This window comes from Eriocheir sinensis, chromosome 58, assembly GCF_024679095.1.
Source record: "Eriocheir sinensis breed Jianghai 21 chromosome 58, ASM2467909v1, whole genome shotgun sequence".
In the NCBI taxonomy this organism is placed as follows: domain Eukaryota; kingdom Metazoa; phylum Arthropoda; class Malacostraca; order Decapoda; family Varunidae; genus Eriocheir; species Eriocheir sinensis.
The window spans coordinates 6,949,887-6,973,064 of NC_066566.1; the positions used below are offsets into that span (position 1 = coordinate 6,949,887).

At 48.9% G+C, this 23,178-nt stretch overlaps 1 protein-coding gene across 2 annotated transcripts in view; it reads right to left on the reverse strand.

The window, feature by feature from the left end:
- LOC126985102 (uncharacterized) overlaps positions 1-23,178 on the reverse strand; it is a 71,348-nt gene that overhangs the window by 25,287 nt on the left and 22,883 nt on the right. For both annotated transcript variants that reach the window (XM_050839556.1, XM_050839555.1), the window contains exon 2: positions 4,977-6,459. In XM_050839556.1, coding sequence (XP_050695513.1) covers positions 4,977-6,411 — 1,435 coding nt within the window. In that variant the 5' untranslated portion in view covers positions 6,412-6,459. The remainder of the gene's footprint in view (positions 1-4,976; positions 6,460-23,178) is intronic.

Consider the following 23,178-nt stretch of genomic DNA (forward strand, 5'->3'; position numbering starts at 1 on the left):
CATTCTCCATTCCCACACTCACTAACACTCGCTCTCCCTCACCCAAGACTCACCATTCACCCTTGATTACACCCTTTCTGCCTTCTTCTACGTCCTTTCCAATAAACGTAAGAGCATAAGGAGTCTGCAAGAGGCCAGTCGACTTACACAGGGCAGCTCTTGCAAGCCTACCACCACCTGTCATCCTTATCCACGAATTCATCTAACTTTTCCTGAGTGTATCTATTGTATTAGCACCCCCCGCATGACTGCCAAGCCTGCTCCACTCCTCCACCACTCTATTAGCAAAGCAATACCTGTCTGTGTTTTTTGTTGAATATGCATTTATCTAACTAAACATCTTGATCTGTTGTAATTAATTTGCTGAGCTTTGCATCATCGGGAAACTTATTAAAGTCAGTATTAATTCTCGAGGTCAATTAGTTTATGTAAATTGTAAACAGTAGTGGATCCTGTACTGAATCCTGTGGGGCTTAACATGTTGGGCGGCCGGTCAGACATTGTTTTTTTTATTTTTATTTACTTTATCATTTACTTATTGATTGATTGTTTCAGTGATTGATTGATTGGAGTAAGCAATCACGGCGCCGTAACGATTTCTTTTCCCTCTTTTTCTTTTCTTTTTTCCTTTATTTATTTATCCTTTTTTTTTACAATTTCTCCAACACTTCTTTCCCCACCATCCTTACTCCCCTTTATCCCTCTACACTTCCCCAAACCCACCCACCCACCCACCCACACACACACACACACACACACACACTCCTCCCCATCCCCTACCGATGCCACTACAAAAACCTTCCCCCAGGCGTGTCCCCTCCACCCTCCCCATCCTATATCCCTCCCCTTAATCTAATCTCCCCCTCTTTTTTATTAACTACAACCCCAACCAACTGTCATCTCTCCCCACACATGCATAACCTTCCCGCCAACACCCCAGCTAAAAGCCCAACTCTTAATCTCCCTACAGTATAGCATCACCCCACTTCTCATCCCCTTCTCAACATACCATCACCCCACTCTCACCCCATGCACCCTCCTCAACAAACTTCCCTCCCCACACATCCATATCCTCCCCTATCCTAAACCTCCTCATGTATATTTCCACCTCATCCATATCTCCTTCACCCACATTGCTCCCCACCCCCACCCCCACCACGTCATGTCACTCTCCCCCCACCAATCCTAACCCCTCAACCCCCTCTCCACTCTTCTCCCTCCCTCCTTCCTCCTCCTCAACTATTCCTCCATCCCCCTTCCCAACTAATCCCTTCCTTACCCAGCTCGTCCCACACACACCCTCCCCAACCCTTCTCCTACCTCCTCCCCAACTCCCCCACCTCATCCCTTTCCCCAGGTAACCCCAACCACCGATCCTAGCATCTTTCCCTGCTCCCAAGTCCCTCTCCAGCACCCCAACCCCCAGTCCATCTTCCCACACACATCCCATTCCATTTACTTGCTCCCTCAACCACTCCCCGACCAATTCCCACCCCTCAACCCTCCCCCCTAAGCCTCCCCCATCCATTCCCCAATCTATGCCTCTCAACCACTTCCCAACCACTCCCTAGCCTTCCAGCCATCCCCCCTCCAAGTCCCCCCCATCCTATCCCCTTTCCCTGCCCCTCAACCGGTCCCCCACTAATCCCAAGCCCCCGCAGACTACCCCCCAGGTCCCCCAGGTCATATTGCGTGACCTCAGCGGACCCACTAGTCACCCGTAATTGTAGGCAACCCTCCCCCAGAGGCTTCTGCAAGGAGGGAAGGAGGGAGGCTGGGGGGGGGAAGGGGGTGAAGGTGGGAAGGAATACGTGGGAAGGAAGGGACATGGGTGTGGAAGATGGAGAAGAGACTGAAGGGGAAAGGATCAGAGTAGGAGGGAAGGAGGACAGAAGGAGGGAAGGAGGGCAAAAGGAGAAGAGGAGGGAAGAAGCAGGGAAAGAGGAAAGAAGGGGGAAGGAGGGAAAAAAGGAGGGAGGGAGGAAAGAAAGAGAGTGGGAAGCAAAAGGGAATATGGAGGATGAAAGTGAATGAGAGAGAGAGAGAGAGAGAGAGAGAGAGAGGATGTTCTTTCACTAACCTTCTAATTAACTCTTCTCAGGTAAACAATTTCCATAAAAAAACTAGGCAGGTGATCATGATGGGGAGGAGAGGAGGGAATGAGAGGAAGGGGAAGGGAGGGAGGGAGGGAAAGAGAGGAGGAAGGGAGGAGGAGGAAAGAGGAGGAGGGAGGGAGGAGGAGGAGGAACAAGGAGGAAAGGCATCAAATTATAGGAAGGGATGAGGTGAAAATTACTTATCTACAAAAAATAAAAAAAGGAAAAAAAAAACTTGACAAGGAAGGACGAAGAGCGGAGGAAAATTAGAAAATATTACATCACAATGACTTAGCTCTCTCTCTCTCTCTCTCTCTCTCTCTCTCTCTCTCTCTCTCTCTCTCTCTCTCTCTCTCTCTCTCTCTCTCTCTCTCTCTCTCTCTCTCATACGCTAAAGGTCATGGTGATCATTGCAGCAGGGGTGGTGGTGGTGATGATGGTGGTAGTGGTGGTGGTGATGTTGGTAGTGGTAGTAGAGGTGGTGGTTGGGGTGGTGGAGGCGGTTTTAGTGGTTGTGGTGGTGGTGGTAGTGATGTCAGTGATGGTGGTGGTGGTGGTTGTTGTGGTGGTGGTTTGATCATTACTTTTTACCGAGTTTAAATTTCCATCGATATCGACTCTCTCTCTCTCTCTCTCTCTCTCTCTCTCTCTCTCTCTCTCTCTCTCTCTCTCTCTCTCTCTCTCTCTCTCTCTCTCTCTCTCTCTCTCTCTCTCTCTCTCTCTCTCTCTCTCTCTCTCTCTCTCTCTCTCTCTCTCTCTCTCTCTCTCTCTCGTGCTTTCCCTATTCGTTCTCTCCTCCTTTCCTTGTTTCTATCTTTATTTCCTTATTTCTTTCATTTTCTTATTTCTTTCCACTTTATTTCCCCCTTTCTAACTTTCCTTCCTTTCTATCTTTCTTTCTTTCCCCCATTCGTTTTTACTTAACATTTAATTTATCCATTCAGCTTCTCTTTTTATTTGCCGTTTTTTTTTCTCCTTCCAGCTAATAATTATAATTCTTAACTATCCCTTCACTGCCACTCTGTGTAGTACTTTCTATCCAGTCATAAACCGCATTCCTTTGCCTTCAGATAATAGTGTTGTTCTTATTAATGTTACTGTTGTTCTTATTCTTGTTCTTCATATTCTTCTTCTTATTATTATTAGTAGTAGTAGTAATATAATTGGTTGCAGAAGTATCATACGTATTTGAACCTCGTACACACTAAAAAAAAAAAACGTTCTATTTCTCGTACTGCCTAAAATTAAATAAAAAAAGACATGTTAGAAGGAAAGACGAGGAAATATTAAAGGCTAAGACTGAGGACATTAGTTTAAAGATAAAGGGAGCGTATGAGATGAAGAATTACAGACGGAGAGAAAGAAAAAGAAAAAAAACTGGTGAATTAGTTAAGTCAGAGGGAAGGGAGGGGAGATAAATGAGTGGTAAATCAATAGTATAAGTAATTATATCAGTAGTGGTGGTAGTAATCGTAGTAACTGTAGTAATAGTAGTAGAAGTAACAGTAATTAGTGGTACAATGAGTAGAAATAGTAACATCAATCAGCACATTAACAACAGCACTAACAAAGACATCGCATTGACGCAGCAGACACACACACACACACACACACACACACACACACACACACACACACACACACACACACACACACACACACAAGCACACAAGCACACACACACTTTTTTTCCCCTCTAACTAAACCAACAAGTTGCTTAAGAGAACAAACAAGGCGGGTGACCACAGCGAGCCTTGCGGGACCCCTGCCTGGCGCCGCCCCTCCCTGACCCTGTTCTCCGCTCCCCAGTCACCTTGATGAGTAGGCCACGTGTGTGTGTGTGTGTGTGTGTGTGTGTGAGAGAGAGAGAGAGAGAGAGAGAAAGAGAGAGCGAGAGAGAGAGAGAGAGAGAGAGAGAGAGAGAGAGAGAGAGAGAGAGACTCCTCCATGGATATAAGAAAGGATGGTGCAGCATACTAAGCACACTACTTGCCTCTTTCCCTCCTTCCCTCCCTCCCTCCCTCCCTCCTCAGCTCCACCTTTCCTCCATATCTCTACAGGTCTTCTTTTTTTCTTCTTCACTCCTCGTTAGAGTCCTATTCGTCTCTCTCTCTCTCTCTCTCTCTCTCTCTCTCTCTCTCTCTCTCTCTCTCTCTCTCTCTCTCTCTCTCTCTCTCTCTCTCTCTCTCACACACACACACACACATTTTTTACACATCCAATGTTCCAAGCTGCAGTAACTCTGATGATGTTGGCATAATGATGGGGACTGCAGTAGTAGTAACACCATTAGTAGTAGTAGTAGTAGTAGTAGTGGTAGTAGTAGTAGTAGTAGTAGTAGTAGTAGTAGTAGTAGTAGCAGTAGTAGTAGTAGATGTTGTTGTTGTTGTTGTTGTTGTTGTCGTACCTGTGTAGCTATATAGTGGTGATAAAAATTCGTCAAGCAACCGGTGAACAAAGTTAATCCAGTCATCAGCCCTGTGTGGACGGGGAACTCCCCCCTACCAAATATATACACACGCACACACACACACACACACACGCACGCACACACACACACACACACACACACACACACACACACACACACACGCACACACACACACACACACACACACACACACACACACACACACACACACACACACACACACACACACCGGTCTATCTGCTTCATTTAAAAGATAAATACCGGATGTTCGTTGTTCTCGGCAGCTGAATGTGCTTTGATTGATTAAATTATTACCAAATAAAACACACACACACACACACACACACACACACACACACACACACACACACACACACACACACACACCTGTAAAGGTTAAGGTGTAGCGTGTCCTCCCTGACTCAGCAGGGGGGGAGGGCGGGACTCACCTGGGGGGGCGGGCCTGGTGAAGGCGGAGGGGCAGGTGCACGCCGCAAACTCCGAGTCGAGGTCGTAGTAGTCTGAAGCGGCGGGCGGCCCCAGTGGGTCGCCGTAGAGCAGGGCGTCGATCTCCCGCTCCAGCAGCGCCAGGTCTGTGTCGTGGTGGCCGCCAACGATGGGGGAGGGCGGCCGACGCAGAGAGCGGGGAGGAGGTGCCACCCCGGGGGAGGAGTGGCGTGACCAGGAAGTGGGGGGGCGTGACTCCTCTCTGGTGGAAGGGGAGCGCGCCCTGGACCGCCTTCCCGGGGAGGACGCCCGTGGCAGGGACCCCGTGGACGCCAATAACGGAGAGCCAGCCCGCAGCGCCCCCGGGGGCCGGCGGCCGCGGGTGCCAGGGGAGCAGCGGGAGCCCGTTGAGGCGCTGCGGGGCCGTCGCTCGGGGGAGGCGGGGGAGGCTGCGCGGCGTGACACGTGGGTGTCCCTGGAAGGCTGCATACCAGGGGAGGAATTGCGCTGCGGGGCGGGGGAGCCCCGGGGCGAGTAGCGGGTGAAGCCTGGGTTCCTGACCTCGGCGGGGGTAGCGTGGGGCGGTGGAGAGCCGAGCAGGCCACCCCGCAGCCCCGCCAGCTGGTCAAGCTCGTAGTAGGATCCATCTGAGCCTGGCCTGCGAGGGAGGGCGGGGGAAGGGGCGCTGCCCCCGGAGCTAGGGGAGCGGGGGACGCGGGTCATGACTCGGGTGCCCATGGCAATGCGAGGCTTGGAAGCGCTGCCGCTGCCGGAGGAGGAGCCGGTGGACGCGAGGGAGGCGAGGGAGCCGCGCTTCTCGAGGCGGTGCTCTAGATAGGCGGCGGGGTCAGGCAGCTCGGGCGTCGGGCAGGCGCTCTTGTAGCCGCTGTCCACGCTGTTGCTGCCCGCGTAGCCCACCACGTCGGCGTCAGGGTGCAGCCGCGGCCCCCAGCACGAGGACGCCGAGGGGGGCGGCGCGGGCGGCAACAGGTCGGCCTCGTCGCTATCGGGGTCACCGATGGCACTTATGGTGTCCAGCAGCGGGTTGTCCACCGAGCGACGCAGCCTCCGGGGGCGGCGGCGGCGCCGGGGCGAGGCCAGCGCCAGGTCATCACGCACCCCGGGAGGTGAGTGGGGACGGGGGGCGCGGGTGTCGTGGGGGGCGGGCAGCGCGCCCGGGGGCAGCGCCACCTCGGCCATGTGGGATCTGGCGGGGGCGCTGGAGGTGAGGGAGGCGGCGAGGTTGGAGGAGGCAGAAATCTGTACGTCGTAGCCGCTCAATACATCCCGCGGGCTGGTGGCGCCCAGGCCCCCAGGCGGCGCAGGGGGCGGCGGCGCCTCCGTCCCCGAGTTGGCCCCCGAGGAGGGGCGGGAGGCGGGGCTGCCTTCTCCAGAGGTCTGCTGGTGGTCTATGAACTCCTCGAAGGTGGCGTACATGTGCCAGATCTGCCGCGTGAAGTCATCGCCCTGCAGGGACAGCTCCGCCTGCGGAAGACAAATACAGGGGTTAGTGTGGCTTGCAGTCAACGGCCTGCATGGGGCTGCGTCACGGGGCAGCTCACTCTTCCAACAATGGCGAGGCTTTAATGGCCCTGAAAGGGCTTGGCGCTTTACACGCTGGAAGAGTAAGCGGCCGCGTGAGCACAACGGACAAGTCAACAAACAAGAGTACGGCTGCGGCGCGGGTCGGCCGGCGCCGCGGCACACCGGCACGACTCTGCCCGGGCTCAAGGGAACACTTTGAGGGAACGAAATAATAGGCAACAAAGCTCATAACATAATAGATGGCAAACAAACACCACGTTGCCGGCTTACAAGTCTGGGTGAAGGGCAAAAACTTTACAACGAAAAAAAAAAAAAAAACAGACAAAACCAGACAAACACACGTTGTTAAGGGAAAAGACTCGGGTTACTCCGCAGATATCTCTCCCAGCTTCTTACCAATCCCCCCAGTCCCCAACCTCCCGGGCCCCCGATGATCCCCGCAAGGCACACCAGTCACCCCCACCCCACCCCCACCCCCAACCCAAGCCGCCCCTCACCCCCACCAGGTAAGGGGTTATCGCGCCCCCCATTAACACGCCTTCATGAGCCCCATAACTTGTGTGACGGACCTACTCACAGCATTAACAGTACTGACCCCACCCCTTGCCCCTCCCAACCCTCCACCCTCCTACTCCAGATCACCCTGCCGGCCTCTGCCAAATTAGAGCAATACGTCACCCTGCCCGGTCTACCTCCTTCACCCTGCCCTCCTCCTCCTCCCTACCTTCCATGCTTGTCTTTCCTCTCCTTTCCATTCCTCCCATCACTCTCTCCCTCCATTTTCATTTTCATTTCCCCTCTTCCTCGCCCCTGCCAACTTTTCGATCACTTGTCCCTTCCACCCTACCTGTTTCCCCATGGACATTCCTCCACTTCCTTCTCTCTCCCTTCCCTACTCCTTCCCTCATTTCCTCGTCTCTGGCAACTTCCCTATCAAGCCTTCTTTTTTTCCTCCCTCTTTTTCTTCTTGTTTTCTTGTTTCCCCATGCTAACCTTCCTGTCAACCTCCTTACCTCCCTACCACCCTGCCAAGCTCCTAGTTAACCCATTCCCCCCTTTTCTTCAGCTTTCCCTTCCCTACCCAATGTGACTATTCCTTCCTGCCCTTCCTCCCTGTCCCTGCCAACTCTCCCATCGGTCCCTCATTTCCAGTTCCTCCTCTCTGCCTCTACCACCTTTCTTCACAGCCTTTCCCTTCATCCCTACCACCCCTGCCACCTTTCCTACAACCTTCCCTTCCTCCCTCCTATCCTCCCTGTCTCTGCCATCTCTCCTACCATCTTTCTCCCCCTCCCTGCCACACTTCCTTCGCCTGCCACCTTTCCTCCCTCCCTGCAACTCTACCTTTCCCCATCACTTTCCCACAATCTTCCCCTCCTCCCTGCCACCGTCCCTACCCCTGCCAGCTTCACCATCACCTTTCCTCCCCCCCTGCCACCTTCATAACCTTGTCTTTTTCCTTTCCCCCTTGCAACTCTCCCTTCCCCTGCCACTTCCCCTCCCATCCTTTACGTCCCTGCCATCCCTTGCCATCCCTTCCCGTGCCATCTCCCTTCCCTTCCTCCCTCCCACTTTTTCCCTGCAACCTTCCCTTTCCTCCCAGCAACCCTACCTTCCCTTCCCCTTCCTCTTCACATCCAACTTCCTTTCCCTGCCACCGTTCCCATCAACCTTCCGTTCCTTTCCTGCCACCCTCCCTTTCCTTGCAAGCCTCCCCATCACCTTTCCTGCCATCACCCTCCCTGTCCCCTACCCCCTGCCCTCCCTGCCGGCGTCTACCTGAGAGAAAGCAAGCGGTCGCCTCCCCGAGTGAACCACCTTCTCCTCGACTCTAATTACTGTGTCCCCAGGTGCCTGTGTTTACCTGCCTAGAGTTCCTTTGTGCTGGCTGGCGCTCTCTCTCTCTCTCTCTCTCGCTCTCTCTCTCTCTCTCTCTCTCTCTCTCTCTCTCTCTCTCTCTCTCTCTCTCTCTCACACACACACACACACACACACACACACACACACACACACACACACACACACACTTCGCATCGCATCGCAAAAAAAAGCAATATCACAACATTTACTGAAGATCAAATGATGAAGAGGGGAATGAAGAAGGGAGGGAGGGAGGGAGAGTAGGTGGTTGGAAGGATGGAAGAAGGGGTGGAAGGGAGAGGAGGGAAGCATGACTCACTAACACTGGCCACAAACAGGTCTCATTCCTCCTCCTCCTCCTCCTCCTCCTCCTCCTCCTCCTCCTCCTCCTCTTTCTCCTCCTCCTTGTCTGACCTACATTACTCAACACACACATACACACACACAAACACAGCTTGAGTCAATTAAAAACGGTCCCTTCTTCGTTTTCTTCTTGTCTTCCTCATTCTTCTTCAGCTTTTTTTTCTTCAGCTGTTGGTTCGTTCTTTTACTTTTTTTTCTTCTTTGTCTTCTTGGTTTTTCTATCAAGATATTGTTTTCATTTTTTTTCTCCTTTTAGATTTTTCTTTTTTCGGATTTTAACATTCTCTCTCTTTTCTTCTTCTCTTGTTTCTTTATATTTATCCTTCTCTTCTTCTCTTTCTTCTTCCCTCTATTTATTTTTCTACTTTAGACGCATCTTTTCTTCTTCTCTTGTTTTTGTTCTTGTAATTATTGTTCTTGTTCTACTTCTTCTCCTAATCTTCTTTTCTCTTTTTTTTCTTAATCTTTTTTTGTGTTTCTTCTTTTCTTTTTACTTCTCGTTTAATTATTGCCAACATTTTTTTCTTCTTTTTAACTGAGCTACACAAGAGTTCAATGTACAGAGAGAGAGAGAGAGAGAGAGAGAGAGAGAGAGACAGACAGACAGACAGACAGACAAAGACGGGCGGATGGAACACCTTCGCATTACACTCAACAAGCAGAAAAATAACAAACAAAGGTAAGGAAAAAAGAAAAGAAAAAAAGGAGAAAAGAACAAAGGAAACACAGACGTACGAACACACTCCATACTTTTTCTCTTCATCTAATCTCTTCCCATCCCTCCCCCATCCCATCCCCTCCCCCTCCACACCCCTCACGCATCACCGATATATATGAGTAAACCAGCCCTATCCTCTCTCCCCTATCCAAATCACCTTCTATCCACCTTCTCTCTCTTCCTATTATTTCCCCCATTCTCCCTACACGCACTTCAAACTCTACAGCAACACACGCACTTTATTATTTTCTCTCTTTATACAACTGTCACACTCTATCCTTTCCTTTCTTTAAATACGTCACACACACTCAAATTTCTTCTCTAACTACAACACACATTATCCTCTTCTATATAAATACAATCTTACTATCCTCTTCTATCTAAATACAACCTTACTATCCTCTTCTAAATACAACCTTACTATCCTCTTCTATTTAAATACAACCTTACTATCCTCTTCTCTACCCCATTCACCTCCTCCTCCTCCTCCTCCTCCTGCTCCTCCTTTTCCCTTCACATGCATCCCCCCAATCCTTCGTCCGCCCCCTCACCCCCCTCACCCCCCTAACCACCCCTTGCCACCCTCACCACTCACGCAGACCACTAATTGGGCGCCGTAACGAGGGAGGCTGGAGGAGGAGATGAGGGCGTGATAAGGCCAGGTGTATAAGCGTGATCACCTGTCCGCGCTCACCTGGCAACGCGTTAACACCTTTCTGCATGACTGGCCAGGTGTGTTTCAGGCTACTGGTGGTGGTGGTGGTGGTGGTGGTGGTGGTGAGGAAGGAAGAAAGAGAAGGAATATGGATGCTAATATTGGTGGTGGTTAGGGAGGAAAGAAAAAAAAGATGGTGGAGATTGTAGTGGTGGTGGTGGTGATGATGACGGAGCGAGAGAAGGAAGATGGGTGGTGTTAGAGGTAGTGGTGGTGGAAGAAGAGAGGAAGAAGAATGATGAAGATAGTGGAGGAAAAATAAAGGAGTTTGCGGAAGATGGTGGTGGTGGAAGACGAAGAAGATAAGTGGTACAAAGTAAAAGAGAGGATTAAGAAGAGTGGAGGAGGTAGCCAGGGTGGAAGAGGTGGAATAAAGAAGACAAAAGAGTACAGCAATAGTGAAGAGGAAAGAGTGGAGAGTGTGGAGAAGGAACGATGGATAGAATAGATAGATAGAAAGAGTGATAACCGTTTTGTGTGTGTGTGTGTGTGTGTGTGTGTGTGTGTGTGTGTGTGTGTGTGAGGTGTGGGTGGATTAATCTCGTCGGGGGTTCAAGAGAGAGTATGGAGAAAGAGTGTGGAGGGAGAGGTGGAGGGAGAGGGTGGAGGCAGTGGAGGGAAGAAAGTAGTGGAGGAAAAGAGTGGGTGGAGGTGAGAGGTGGTGGTGGTGGTGAAGAATTATGGAGAGAAGGAATGAAAAATGAGTGATGCCGAGTGTGGGTGGAGGAGGAGGAGGAGGAGGAGGAGGAGGAGGAGGAGAAGGAGGAGGAGGAAAGTGGAAGATGGAGGCTTGACTAATGAAATAATTGAGGGTTCCTCTTTCAAACCCTTACTCCTCCTCCTCCTCCTCCTCCTCCTTTTCCTCCTCCTCCTCCCCCTCCTCTTCCTCCTCCTCCTCCACTTCCTCCTCCTCCTTTCCATCTTCTCATCCTCTATTGACCCTTCAACGGTAATTATACATATTAATGGGGTCCCCTGGAGAGAGAGAGAGAGAGAGAGAGTGAGGGGAGGGACATCTAATAATGATAAGGCAATAACTACTCTCTCGCTCTCTCTCTCTCTCTCTCCAAATAAGCCTCAACTCCATAATTACTCACACGCGACTCAAACTTTCTCCCGTGTATGTGTGTGTGTGTGTGTGTGTGTGTGTGTGTGTGTGTGTGTGTGTGTGTGTGTGTGTGTTGGTGTGTGTGCTACAACCTAATCTTATCATGTCGAGAAGAAAGCATGCACGATCACGCACACACACACACACACACACACACACACACACACACACACACACACACAGAAGAGAAGTTATGTGGACAAGAAAGGAAAAAGAAAAATAAGAAAAATAATACGAAGAGAAAAGAAGTAAATAAGGGAAAATTTGGACTGAATAAAGGAAGAAAAATACAAGAAAAATAAAAAAGTAGACATAATATATAGAAAAAATATGATTGTTAATTCTACTACTACTACTACTACTACTACTGCTACTACTACCATTACTACTATCACTGCTGCTACTTCTGATACTACTACCTATTATTTTTTTCCTCCTCCCCGTCATCATTATTTCCATTAATGTCAAGAACTCTCACTCACTCTCCCTTCCTCTCTTCCTCCACTCCCTCCCTCCCATTGATTCTTGACGTTGTTGTATTGAGGAGATGACTTTAATAATTCATGTGGAGGAGGAGGAGGAGGAGGAGGAGGAGGAGGAGGAAGAGGAGGAAGAGGAGGAGGAGGAAGAGGAGGAGGAGGAGATGAGAGGTTAGATGTGCCATGAGACAGCATAGGCACACACACACACACACACACACACACACACACACACACACACACACACACACACACACACACACACACACACACACACAGTTTAATTAGATAGTCGGTAACCTCTTTTTCATCATTCCTTTCAAACTCCCTTTTTGTCATATCTTTCTAACTGTCTTTTTCTCGCCTGTTCTCTTTCCTTCCTTTTTTCATTTCCTTACATAATCATTTTTTCCCATTATCATTATTTAGTTTCACGTAACATGAACTATAGGATTATCTTTTTACATTCATCACAGAAGTAGTATAAGTAGTAGTAGTAGTAGTTGTAGCAGTCATAGCAGTAGTATCTCCCTATCCTCCTCCATCATCTCCACTTCCCATTATCTTCTCGTGCTCATCTCCCATACTCCTCCTACGGTCATCTCCCATCTCCAGCATCCCTACTCCTCTCTCGCTCATCTCCCCATCCTCTGCCTCCTTCAGCATCCCTAGCATCCCGACTCATCCTCTCACGTTCATCTCCGCTTCTCCTCGTTCATCATCTAAAGCATCCCTACTCACCCCTCATCTCCTGCTCCTCCTACAATCATTACCAGCATCCACTCCACCTCTTCCAATCAACTCCAGCATGCCTACTCATTCTCACACTCGTCTCCCAATCATCTCCATCTCCCATCACCTGCAGCATCCTTCTCATCCCCTCATCTTACGCCCCTCTTCCTCCTCCTCCCCCAGTCACCTCCTCACACAGTAGCCTCCTTGGTGACCTCCGCCCCGCCCTCCCTCTCCGCGGCGTGTCTTGGCGGGGCGCTACACGCGTTACAAGGCTTTATTCGCGGCCCTCCACGCGGGATCAGGCGGCGCGACCTTTGCGAGATGGAGAGATACGAGGAGGAGGAGGAGGAGGAGGAGGAGGAGGATGTGAAGGTGGTGGAGGTGGTGGTGGTAATGGTACCGTGCGTGTGTTAGATAGCGGTGGTGAAGTATGGCGCCGTGTTGTGTGTGTGTGTGTGTGTGTGTGTGTGTTGACCAGAGGCGATGGGCAGAGAGAGAAAGCTTAAATGGGTAGCAGCTCCCGGATGTGGGCAATACCTGCTTCTCTCTCTCTCTCTCTCTCTCTCTCTCTCTCTCTCTCTCTCTCTCTCTCTCTCTCTCTCTCTCTCTCTCTCTCTCTCTCTCTCTCTCTCTCTCTCTCTCTCTCTCTCTCTCTCTCTCTCTCTCTCTCTCTCTCTCTCTCTCTCTCTCTCTCCCCCCCACGCAGTAAATTCAATGTTACTATTTTTATATCTCAACTAATCTAATTTTCAATATTCTTTTTTATTTTATCTTATTATTGCTGTCGTTTTTCTTTACTTTTAATTATTTTTCTCTCTTTTTTGCTTCTGTGACTTATAACGTGTGTGAAAATGAACTAGCTCACACGGCACACATGAAATAGATTAACAGAAATACATACATACATACACACACACATGCATACATACATACATACATGGAGTCATTTTTTTACATATAAATCTATACATATATACATTTGACACACACACACACACACACACACACATACACACACACACACCGTTACACCTGAGACAAATCACATCGAAAAAGAATAAAACTTAATCAAGGTGACTTTCGCTAATTAAAAAAAAACTCACACCTGTTTCCCCGCCCGGGCTCACCTGTCGGCCCATCAATTACGTCCCCGATCATTAAACACCTGAGCGGGGAGCCGGACAGGTAAATCACGTCACCTGTTAATTGGGAAGCCATGATCCCTTACGGTGAATCCCCCCTCCCCCTCTTCTCCCCTCCCCTCCTGCCTCCCTTCCCTTCCCCTCCCATTCCCTTCTTTCTTCCACCGTATTCACACTCTACATTCTATTCTCTTCCTTTCGTCTCCCATCCCTTCCTCTGCCCTCTTCTCCCCTTTCTTTCTCTTCTGTTCTTTCCCTTCCTCCATCCACCATCTACATTTTCTCTTCATTCTCCTCACTTCCATTCGTCTTTCACCTTTTCCTTTCCCTTTTCCGTTCCTTCCCCTTAATACCCTCTCTTTCCCTTCTTCTTCTTCCCTCCTCTTCCTTTCCTCCCTCCTTGTGTATCTTTTCTTCTCTCACCTTTCCTCCTCCTCTTTCCCTCTCTTCCTCTCTCTCTCTCTCTCTCTCTCTCTCTCTCTCTCTCTCTCTCTCTCTCTCTCTCTCTCTCTCTCTCTCTTCCTGTTTTTCTTTATCTTTCTCCTCCCATCTCATCCTTTACCTGTCATCCCTCCTTCTCCTCCTCCTCCTCCTCTTCCTGCTCCCACAATCTTGTTTCATCTTTCTTTATCTTTATTTTTCTCATTACAATTTATCCCTCCTTCGTCTCTCATTCTCTCATCTCTCCATTTTCTTTTCTTCTTTCTCTCCCTCATCTCATCTTTAAATATTTTTCACCCATCTTCCTTTTCTCTCACTTACCTTATTTGCCTTTAACCTCTCTTCCCCTTCTTCCTCTAATAACCATCATCCGTCTCTCCTCGCATCTTCTTCTCTTGCCCTCATCCACCTATCTCCTCCTCCTCCTCCTTTCCTACCTCTCCTCCTCTCTCCTCCAAAGCCCTTCTCTCTCTTTCCTTTGTGCCCTATTCTATGCATGACAATCTTCCCATCTTTTCTCTCTCTCTCTCTCCCTCTCCCTCTCCCTCTCTCTCTCTCTCTCTCTCCCACACACACACACATTTCTATTTCCCTTGCTCCCATGATTATCTCGAGACAAGGAGGAAAATTGGAGAGACACACACACACACACACACACACACACACACACACACACACACACACACACACACACACACACACACACACACACACACACACACACACATACACATACAAACAGGCAGACAAACCGAGAGAAAGCACACCACGCATTAAGAAGGAGGAGGAGGAGGAGGAAGATGGGCGGGGATGGATGACTGAGTGAGTGGATCGACGGGAAAACAGACAGACAGGTTAGCGGCGAGGCCAAGAAAGCCGCGCTAGAGGTAGGTAAGTGACCAGGCGGATAGGCCAGGTGGAGGGGCAGGGGGGGCAGGGGGGAGTTGGAATCAGGGGGAAGGGGTGGAAGCAGGTGGGGCAGGTAACACACGTAGGTAAGTGGTCAAGTGGAGTCCATGCAACTTTTTCTTCATTCCACATATTGCGACTGGGCCTGGTAATTTCAGTGTGGTGGCGGTGGTGGTGGTGGTGAGGCCGTGACCTGCACTGAATGGAAGGAGGAGGAGGTAGCGGTAGAAACAGCAGAGATGAAGGTGGAGGAAATAAAAGGGTGAAGAAGAAGAAAAAGGAAAATACAAACCTACATACATACATATATACGCACATACACATACCTACGCTTGCACACACATACATACATACATACAAACATACATACATACATACAAACATGATCGAGAAGGTAGCAGTAACAAAAGCAGAGATGAAGATGGAGAAAAAAGGGTGAAAAAGACGAAAAAGAAAAATACAAACCTACATACATACATATATACGCACATACACATACCTACGCATGCACATACATACATACATATATAGATACATACATACATTCATATATACATACATACGTACATACACACATTCTGACAAATACATGCATATGAGAGAGAGAGAGAGAGAGAGAGAGAGAGAGAGAGAGAGAGAGAGAGAGAGAGAGAGAGAGAGAGAGAGAGAGAGAGAGAGAGAGAGAGAGAGAGAGAGAGAGAGAGAGAGAGAGAGAGAGAGAGAGAGAGAGAGAGAGAGAAAGAACGTACCCTAAATGGTGGTAGTGGTTGTGGTAGTTTTGGTGGTGGTGGTGGTGTTGGCTTGTCTGGGTGATGGATGAGACCCAAGCATCCACGTATACCATCACCCACCATCACCACCACCACCACCACCACCGCCACCAGGAGTCAACCACTATAATAAAATATGGTAATGGGATTGCTGCCTCACCTGGCCTCATCACCGCCGCCACACCTTCCCCCCCATTACCAGGGCTTAATGCACCTCCACCTCAACCACCACCACCACCACTAACGCACTTACCGCTATATACGCATCACCCCCACCCCACCCCCACCCCCATCATCACCACCACCAGCACCACCATCATCATCATTATCTTTCCCGCCATCACCGCCTCCTCCCCCTTCATTATCACCACACATCACTACCATTGTCACCATCCCCGACATCACTCCTGCTATTACCTCTTCTCCCGCGCCATAACCGGGGCGAGGAGGAGGAGGAGGAGGAGGAGGAGGAGGAGGGGGAGGAGGGGTGAGAGGTAAAGCGTAGGGTAAAAGTATAGTTTGAGGGCAGGTGTGAAAAAAGGAACAGGTAAGAAGGAGGTACTGAAGGAGGAGGAGGAGGAGGAGGAGGAGGAGGAGGAGATGGGGTAGAGTGTGAGGGAATATATAGTTAGGGGGAAAGGTGCGAAGAAATGGGTACATAAGGAATGGAGAGAAGGGTAGGGAAGGGGAGGGAAGGGAATGGGAGGAGATAAGAAGGGATGGGGAGGAAGGGAGAAGAAGGAAGAGAAATAGACTTAAGAGAAAGCTGAGGAATGTTAAATAAATGAGAGAGAGAGAGAGAGAGAGAGAGAGAGAGAGAGAGAGAGAGAGAGAGAGAGAGAGAGAGATAGAGAGAGAGAGAGAGAGAGAGAGAGAGAGAGAGAGAGAGAGAGAGAGAGAGAGAGAGAGAGAGAGAGAGAGAGAGAGAGAGAGAGAGAGAGAGAGAGAGAGAGAGAGAGAGAGAGAGAGAGAGAGAGAGAGAGAGAATGGTGTGTATGCATGAAAGAAAGGTGAGGAGGAATACCTTATGGAGGAAAGGGAGAGAAGGAAAGGTGAGAGGCTGGAGGAAGAAGAGGTGGAAGTGGAGGAGGAGGAGGAGGAGGAGGAGGAGGTGTACGGTATCAGGAGGGAAGAAAGGAGGAACCGGAGGAGGAGGATTATGGAGGGAGAAATGAGGAGGAAAACACAGGGAAGGATGCAGGAGAAAGGGGAGGAGGAACAAGACGGGAGAGATTTAGTGAGAGAAAAGTATAGGAGGAGAAAACAGGAGAAACAAGACAGAGAAAATTCCCCCTCCCTCTCCCTCTCCCTCTCTCTCTCTCTCTCTCTCTCTCTCTCTCTCTCTCTCTCTCTCTCTCCCACACTGCTGTGAGAGAGCGCTGCGGGGCAAGAAATATAACCTTTTCTTTTATCTCCCTCTCGCGTAGCAATACCAGGGGCAGTATTAGTCTGTCTGTCTGTCTGTCTGTCTGTCTGTATATATGTATGTATGGATCGTGTTTCCTTACGTTTGTCTGTCTGAGCGTATGTTTGTATGTATGTGTGTTTGTATTGATGGATCTGTTTTTTTTGTGTCTGTCTGTCTGTGTGTATGTGAATGCGTGTGCCAGTCTGTTTGCTTCTCTGTCTGTCTGTCTGTCAGTTCGTCTATTTGTGTGTCTCTCTCTGTATGATTTTTTGTTTCTTTTTCTGTCTTGATAAATGTCTGTCTGTCTGTCTGTGTCTGTCTGTCTGTCTGTTCTCTCTCTCTCTCTCTCTCTCTCTCTCTCTCTCTCTCTCTCTCTCTCTCTCTCTCTCTCTCTCTCTCTCTCTCTCTCTCTCTCTCTCACGCTCTCTCTCACAATCTTCTCAAATCTCTTATTGTTCCTCTCCCTCCCTCTTCTCTCTCTCTCCTTCCTTTCTCATCTTATTCTCCTCCCTCGTCTCTTTTTTCTCCCACATAAAAGATAACCTCCAAATGAAAAGAAGGAGGAGGAGGAGGACGAGGAGGAGGAGGACGAGGAGGAGGACGAGGATAAAAAGATAAAAGAGAAGGAAGAAGGATGAATGGAAGAAGGAGGCAAAGAGAGAATGAGGAGGAGGAGGAGATGGAAGAGGAAGAGGAGAAGAGGAGAAAGAGGAGGAGGAAGAGGATGTATCGTGGCCTATTGATTGGAGATGACCTTATGACCCTGAAGATGACCCCAACCACCTCTACCCTATCTCCCCTCCCCCTCCCCTCCCCCTCTCCTTCCCTCCTCCAATCGCTTTCGCCACAACAGAGTAATTATTTAAACGTTAAGATCAGGACGCCATGTTGGGCCTAAAAGAAATGCCCGAGGAGGAGGAGGAGGAGGAGGAGGAGGAGGAGGAGGAGGAGGAGGGAAGAAAGGATAAAGGGTTGTTTTGCTGTAGATCCTTGTGATGGTGAAGGAAGAAGAAAACAAAGAGGAAGAGGAAGAGGAGGAGGAGGAGGAGGAGGAGGAGGAGGAGGAGGACATCTACCTGCTAAGGACAATAACAACAAAAGCACCATAATATGACCCGTCTTTAGTGTGTGTGTGTGTGTGTGTGTGTGTGTGTGTGTGTGTGTGTGTGTGTGTGTGTGTGTGTTTAAATTGAATGTTTCCCGTGTATGATGTGTGGGTGAGAATCTCTCTCTCTCTCTCTCTCTCTCTCTCTCTCTCTCTCTCTCTCTCTCTCTCTCTCTCTCTCTCACACACACACACACACACACACACACACACACACACACACACACACACACACACACACACCTGGGGGCTTGGCTTTGATTAACATCCCTTGAGCCAGGTAACAAGGAGGAGGAAGAGGAGGAGGAGGAGGAGGAAGAGAAGGAAGAGAAGGAGGAAGGGGAGGAAGAAAGTCCATCGTTAAGTGAAGGCAGAATTAGGCAAAAGGTAGAAAAAAAAAAAAAGTAGGCTGAGGTAAATGTGGGTTGTAGGCTTATATTTCTACCTCTCTGGATATGGTGGAGGTAACTACTATAGAGAGGGAGGGAGGGGGAGGGAAGGGAAGGCAAGGCAGAAGGTAAGGTAAGGAGGAAGGTTAGGTAAGTACGGGTAATAGAAAGGGAAGGATAAAAGGGAGGAAGGTGGAAGGGACTTGACAGAAGGGGAGAGAGGTATTAAAGGAAGTAAAGAATCGAAGAAAGGAGGAAGGAGAAGAAAGAGGAGTTTAATAATTGAAAGAAGTGGACGAACATAAGGAAGGAGAGGGATGGATGTGAGAGAAAGGGAAGACTGAATGGGCGACTGGAGATGAGAAAGATGGAAGGAACATATGAGAGGGAGAAGAAAGAAAGACGGAGGGATGGAAGACGAGGAGCAGAAGGAAGAGAGGGAGAGGGAGGGAGAGAGGTTCAGGGGGAGATTATTGAACTGATTGGTGGGAGAAAAGAGGGAGAGAAGAAAAGGGAGAGGAAAAGCGAGAACAATGGGTGGGAGATGATTCGATGAGATATTATATAGGGGAACACACACACACACACACACACACACACACACACACACACACACACACACACACAGATAGATAGATGAGGAGAAGGGGTGGAAGAAAGTGCTTAGAAATAGACTGTTATACAAATAAATAGATATAAACGGGAGAATAAGCAAAAATAGATAGACATTTGATAGATAAAGATAGAAGAGAGATAGATGGGTAGGGGAGGAAGAATGAGCTAAGATGCAATATAACACCACAACCACCACAACCACCACCACCACCACCACCACCACCACCACTCCCTCCCTTCTCCCTGCTTCCCTCACCACAACCTCTTGCTCCCCATCTCCCCACCCTTCCCCCCTGCGGCACACCACTTCCGCCCCGCGCGTGCCATACACACTCCACATCCTCCCCTCCATCCCTCCCACACGCAGGATATCATGTGACTCCCTCCCTCCATCCCTCCTGTTTTCCCCTTGCGCAAGATGGGGCACAGGATAGCATGGGCGAGGGTGGGCAGGAAGGGGTGAATGGATGGGTGAAAGGATGGATGAGTAGGTGGAGAGAGAATGGGTGGATGGGAAGTGGATGAAGAAGTGGATAGGTGGATGACTGAATTGAGGATGTATGAATGAATATATGGATAAATGGATGGATGAATACATGGATGAGAGATTGGATGGAGGTATAGATAATTAATTAGATGTTTGTTTTCTGTTCTCACATACACAGCTAACTTTTGTAAACGAATAATGATGCACAAATATAGATGTGGAAATACATTTTTTTTTTTTTTTTTTTTTTACATTGCAGCCTATTGCGCCGGTAGGCTTCTTCCCGGTGGATCCTGATGGTCGGTCCATATATACATACATATATACAGACACATACACACATACATTCATACATACATATACCAATACATGCATACGGACAGACATGCAGACTTACATACTTAAAATACTGAAATACAAGAAGAGAAAATGTTGTAATGTTCAAATGTGTGTTAAGATATGCGACGACAACATTAAAAATTGTAAGAATAATAATTATAATAATAATAATAATAATAATAATAATAATAATAATAATAATAATAATAATAATAATAATAATAATAATAATAATACAATAAACTAATGCAAAGAAGCACGCAAAACAACAACAACAACAATACCAAAAAAAACCACAACCCACAATCTAATCGAAAAAAAAAAAGTGGAACAAAATTAATACCAAATAATAAACAAACGAACAGAACCATACATCCGCAAACACACACACACACACACACACACACACACACACACACACACACACACACACACACACACACACACACACACACACACACACACACACACACACACACACACACACACATCATTACACATTCCGGGCACACGTACAATTCACATTCCTCACACTCCCTTTGGGTTACGGGGACGGAGAAGAAATATACCGACCCCCTTCCCCCCCCCCCATCCTCCTCCTCTTCCTCTTCCTCCTCCCCCTTTTAAAATCCACCTCTACCTTGCCCTTTAAATCGCTACCTCCCTCTTCTCTCCCCTCCCCAATTCCTTCCTCCCTCTCAAACCTTTACTTTCCTCTCCTCTCTGTCCTATCTCCTCTCTCTCTCCTCTCTCTCTCTCTCTCTCTCTCTCTCCAGACCTTCCTTTAACTTCCATTCTTTGCTCCTTCCACCCAACCCTTCCTCCATTCCTCCAACCTTTCCTCCAACCTTCTCTCCTTCCCTCCCTCCCGTAATGGTCAAGGTGTGCAGGTGAGTCCCAGGTAAGCCAGGTAATGGGGGTACTTAGCGCTCCCTCAGGTACACACACACACACACACACACACACACACACACACACACACCTACGACCATCTGCGTTCTGTGGCATCCAAACACGCCCACAACACACACACACACACACACACACACACACACACACACACACACACACACACACACACACACACACACACACACACACACACACACACACACACACATATATACCGCTGTCTCACACACAAAAACGTAGAACCACACACACACAAAAAGCATTACACGAGAGAGAGAGAGAGAGAGAGAGAGAGAGAGAGAGAGAGAGAGAGAGAGAGAGAGAGAGAGAGAGAGAGAGAGAGAGAGAGAGAGAGAGAGAGAGAGAGAATCCCTGTATCATCACCAGACACCCTTGCCTTAGGGAGGAACAGGTGGAGGAGGAGGAGGAGGAGGAGGAGGAGGGGGAGGAGGAGGAGGAGGAAATGAGGCACAGGTATAGGAGGGCATGTTTGAGGGAGGGAAGGGGAGAAGGAAGGGGGGGGGGAAGAAGATGACACCCCACTCCCCTTCCCCTCCATTCCGTCCCTGGTTCAGAATTACTGCTACGCAAAATACCAGAGTAGGGGGGAGGGGGAGAGGGAAGCACGGCCCCTTCCCCCCTTTGACACTGGGAACGAAATGAGAGGGAGGGAGGAAGTGGGGGAAGGAGAGGGAGTGGAGGTAGAGAGAAAGGAGGAAGTTATGGAGGTAAGGAAGAAGAGCAGGGAGATGTATGGGGAAGAGGAAAGAATAGGAAAAGAGGAATTGGGAGGAATGAGGAGGAGGTGAGATGTGTGTGGGGAGGAAAAAAAAGAAGAAGTGAGGAAAGATAACAGTGAAAAGAAAGAGGGGGGGGAGAGAGAGAGAGAGAGAGAGAGAGAGAGAGAGAGAGAGAGAGAGAGAGAGAGAGAGAGAGAGAGAGAGAGAGAGAGAGAGAGAGAGAGAGAGAGAGAGATAGAGGAAGAGGAAGGGTACAGCAAGAGGGCACAGATATTAGTATACATGAGGTCAGAACACACACACACACACACACACACACACACACACATTCATTAGCATATTGACAACGCGTAATATTCATCTTAGCTATCACCAAAACATGTGTGCGAGAGAGAGAGAGAGAGAGAGAGAGAGAGAGAGAGAGAGAGAGAGAGAGAGAGAGAGAGAGAGAGAGAGAGAGAGAGAGAGAGAGAGAGAGAGAGAGAGAGAGAGAGAGAGAGAGAGAGAGAGAGAGAGAGAGAGAGAGAGAGTTACTATAAGGACAAGACAAATGGGAAGAAACAGTACTCTCTTCCTCCTCCTCCTCCTCCTCCACACAAAAAATATGACAATGATGAAAGGCGTACACAATAAAAAAAACGCACACACACCGAACAAAAGCGTGTGTACACCTAATTTACGTACACGGGGATGAGTCTGTGCCTGCCGGGGGAAGGGGTAGGGAGAGGGGGGAGGGGGCAGGGAGAAGGGCGGGGGGGCAGACTGTACAGGTAGGCTGACCTTTTAATTACAGGTCACAGGTAAGGTTAAAAAGGTGAAGAGGAGGGAGGGAGGGAGGGAGAGAGGGGGAGGAGGTAGGATCGCCTGAATGAATGAGAAGGAAGAGAAGGAAGAAGTGGAAAAAGGAGAAAAGGAAGAGGAGAGAAGAGGAGAGAAATAAAGGAGAAGAGTAGAGGAGGATGAAGGAGGAGAGAAAATGAGAGAAGAGGGTGAAAAAGGCTGAATGGGCAAGAAGAGAAGAAAGAGGAAAGGGGTAGAGAGCAAAGCAGTGGAGGAAAGATAAGAGAAAAGGAGGAGGAGGAGGAGAAGGAGGAGGAAACAATAAAATAATAACGGAAAGAGAAAAGAAAAGAGAAGATACAGAACGAACGAAGAAGAACAACACGAACAAGAAAAGGAAAAACCAACACAAAGAGGAAGAGAAAGAAAGAAAGAAAGAAAAAGAAAAGCCACATAAAACGAATCACAACAAGGAGGAAACGAGGAAGAAAACTTGGAGGAACAGGAAGAGCAGGAACTGAGGAGGAGGAGGAGGAGGAGGAGGAGGAGGTAAGAGGTCAGATAAATTAAGAGAGAGGCGTGAGGGTCGACGTGAGGTAAACAAAGGGAAGGTACTGAAGGCAGAGAGCAAGTCATCCAACCTT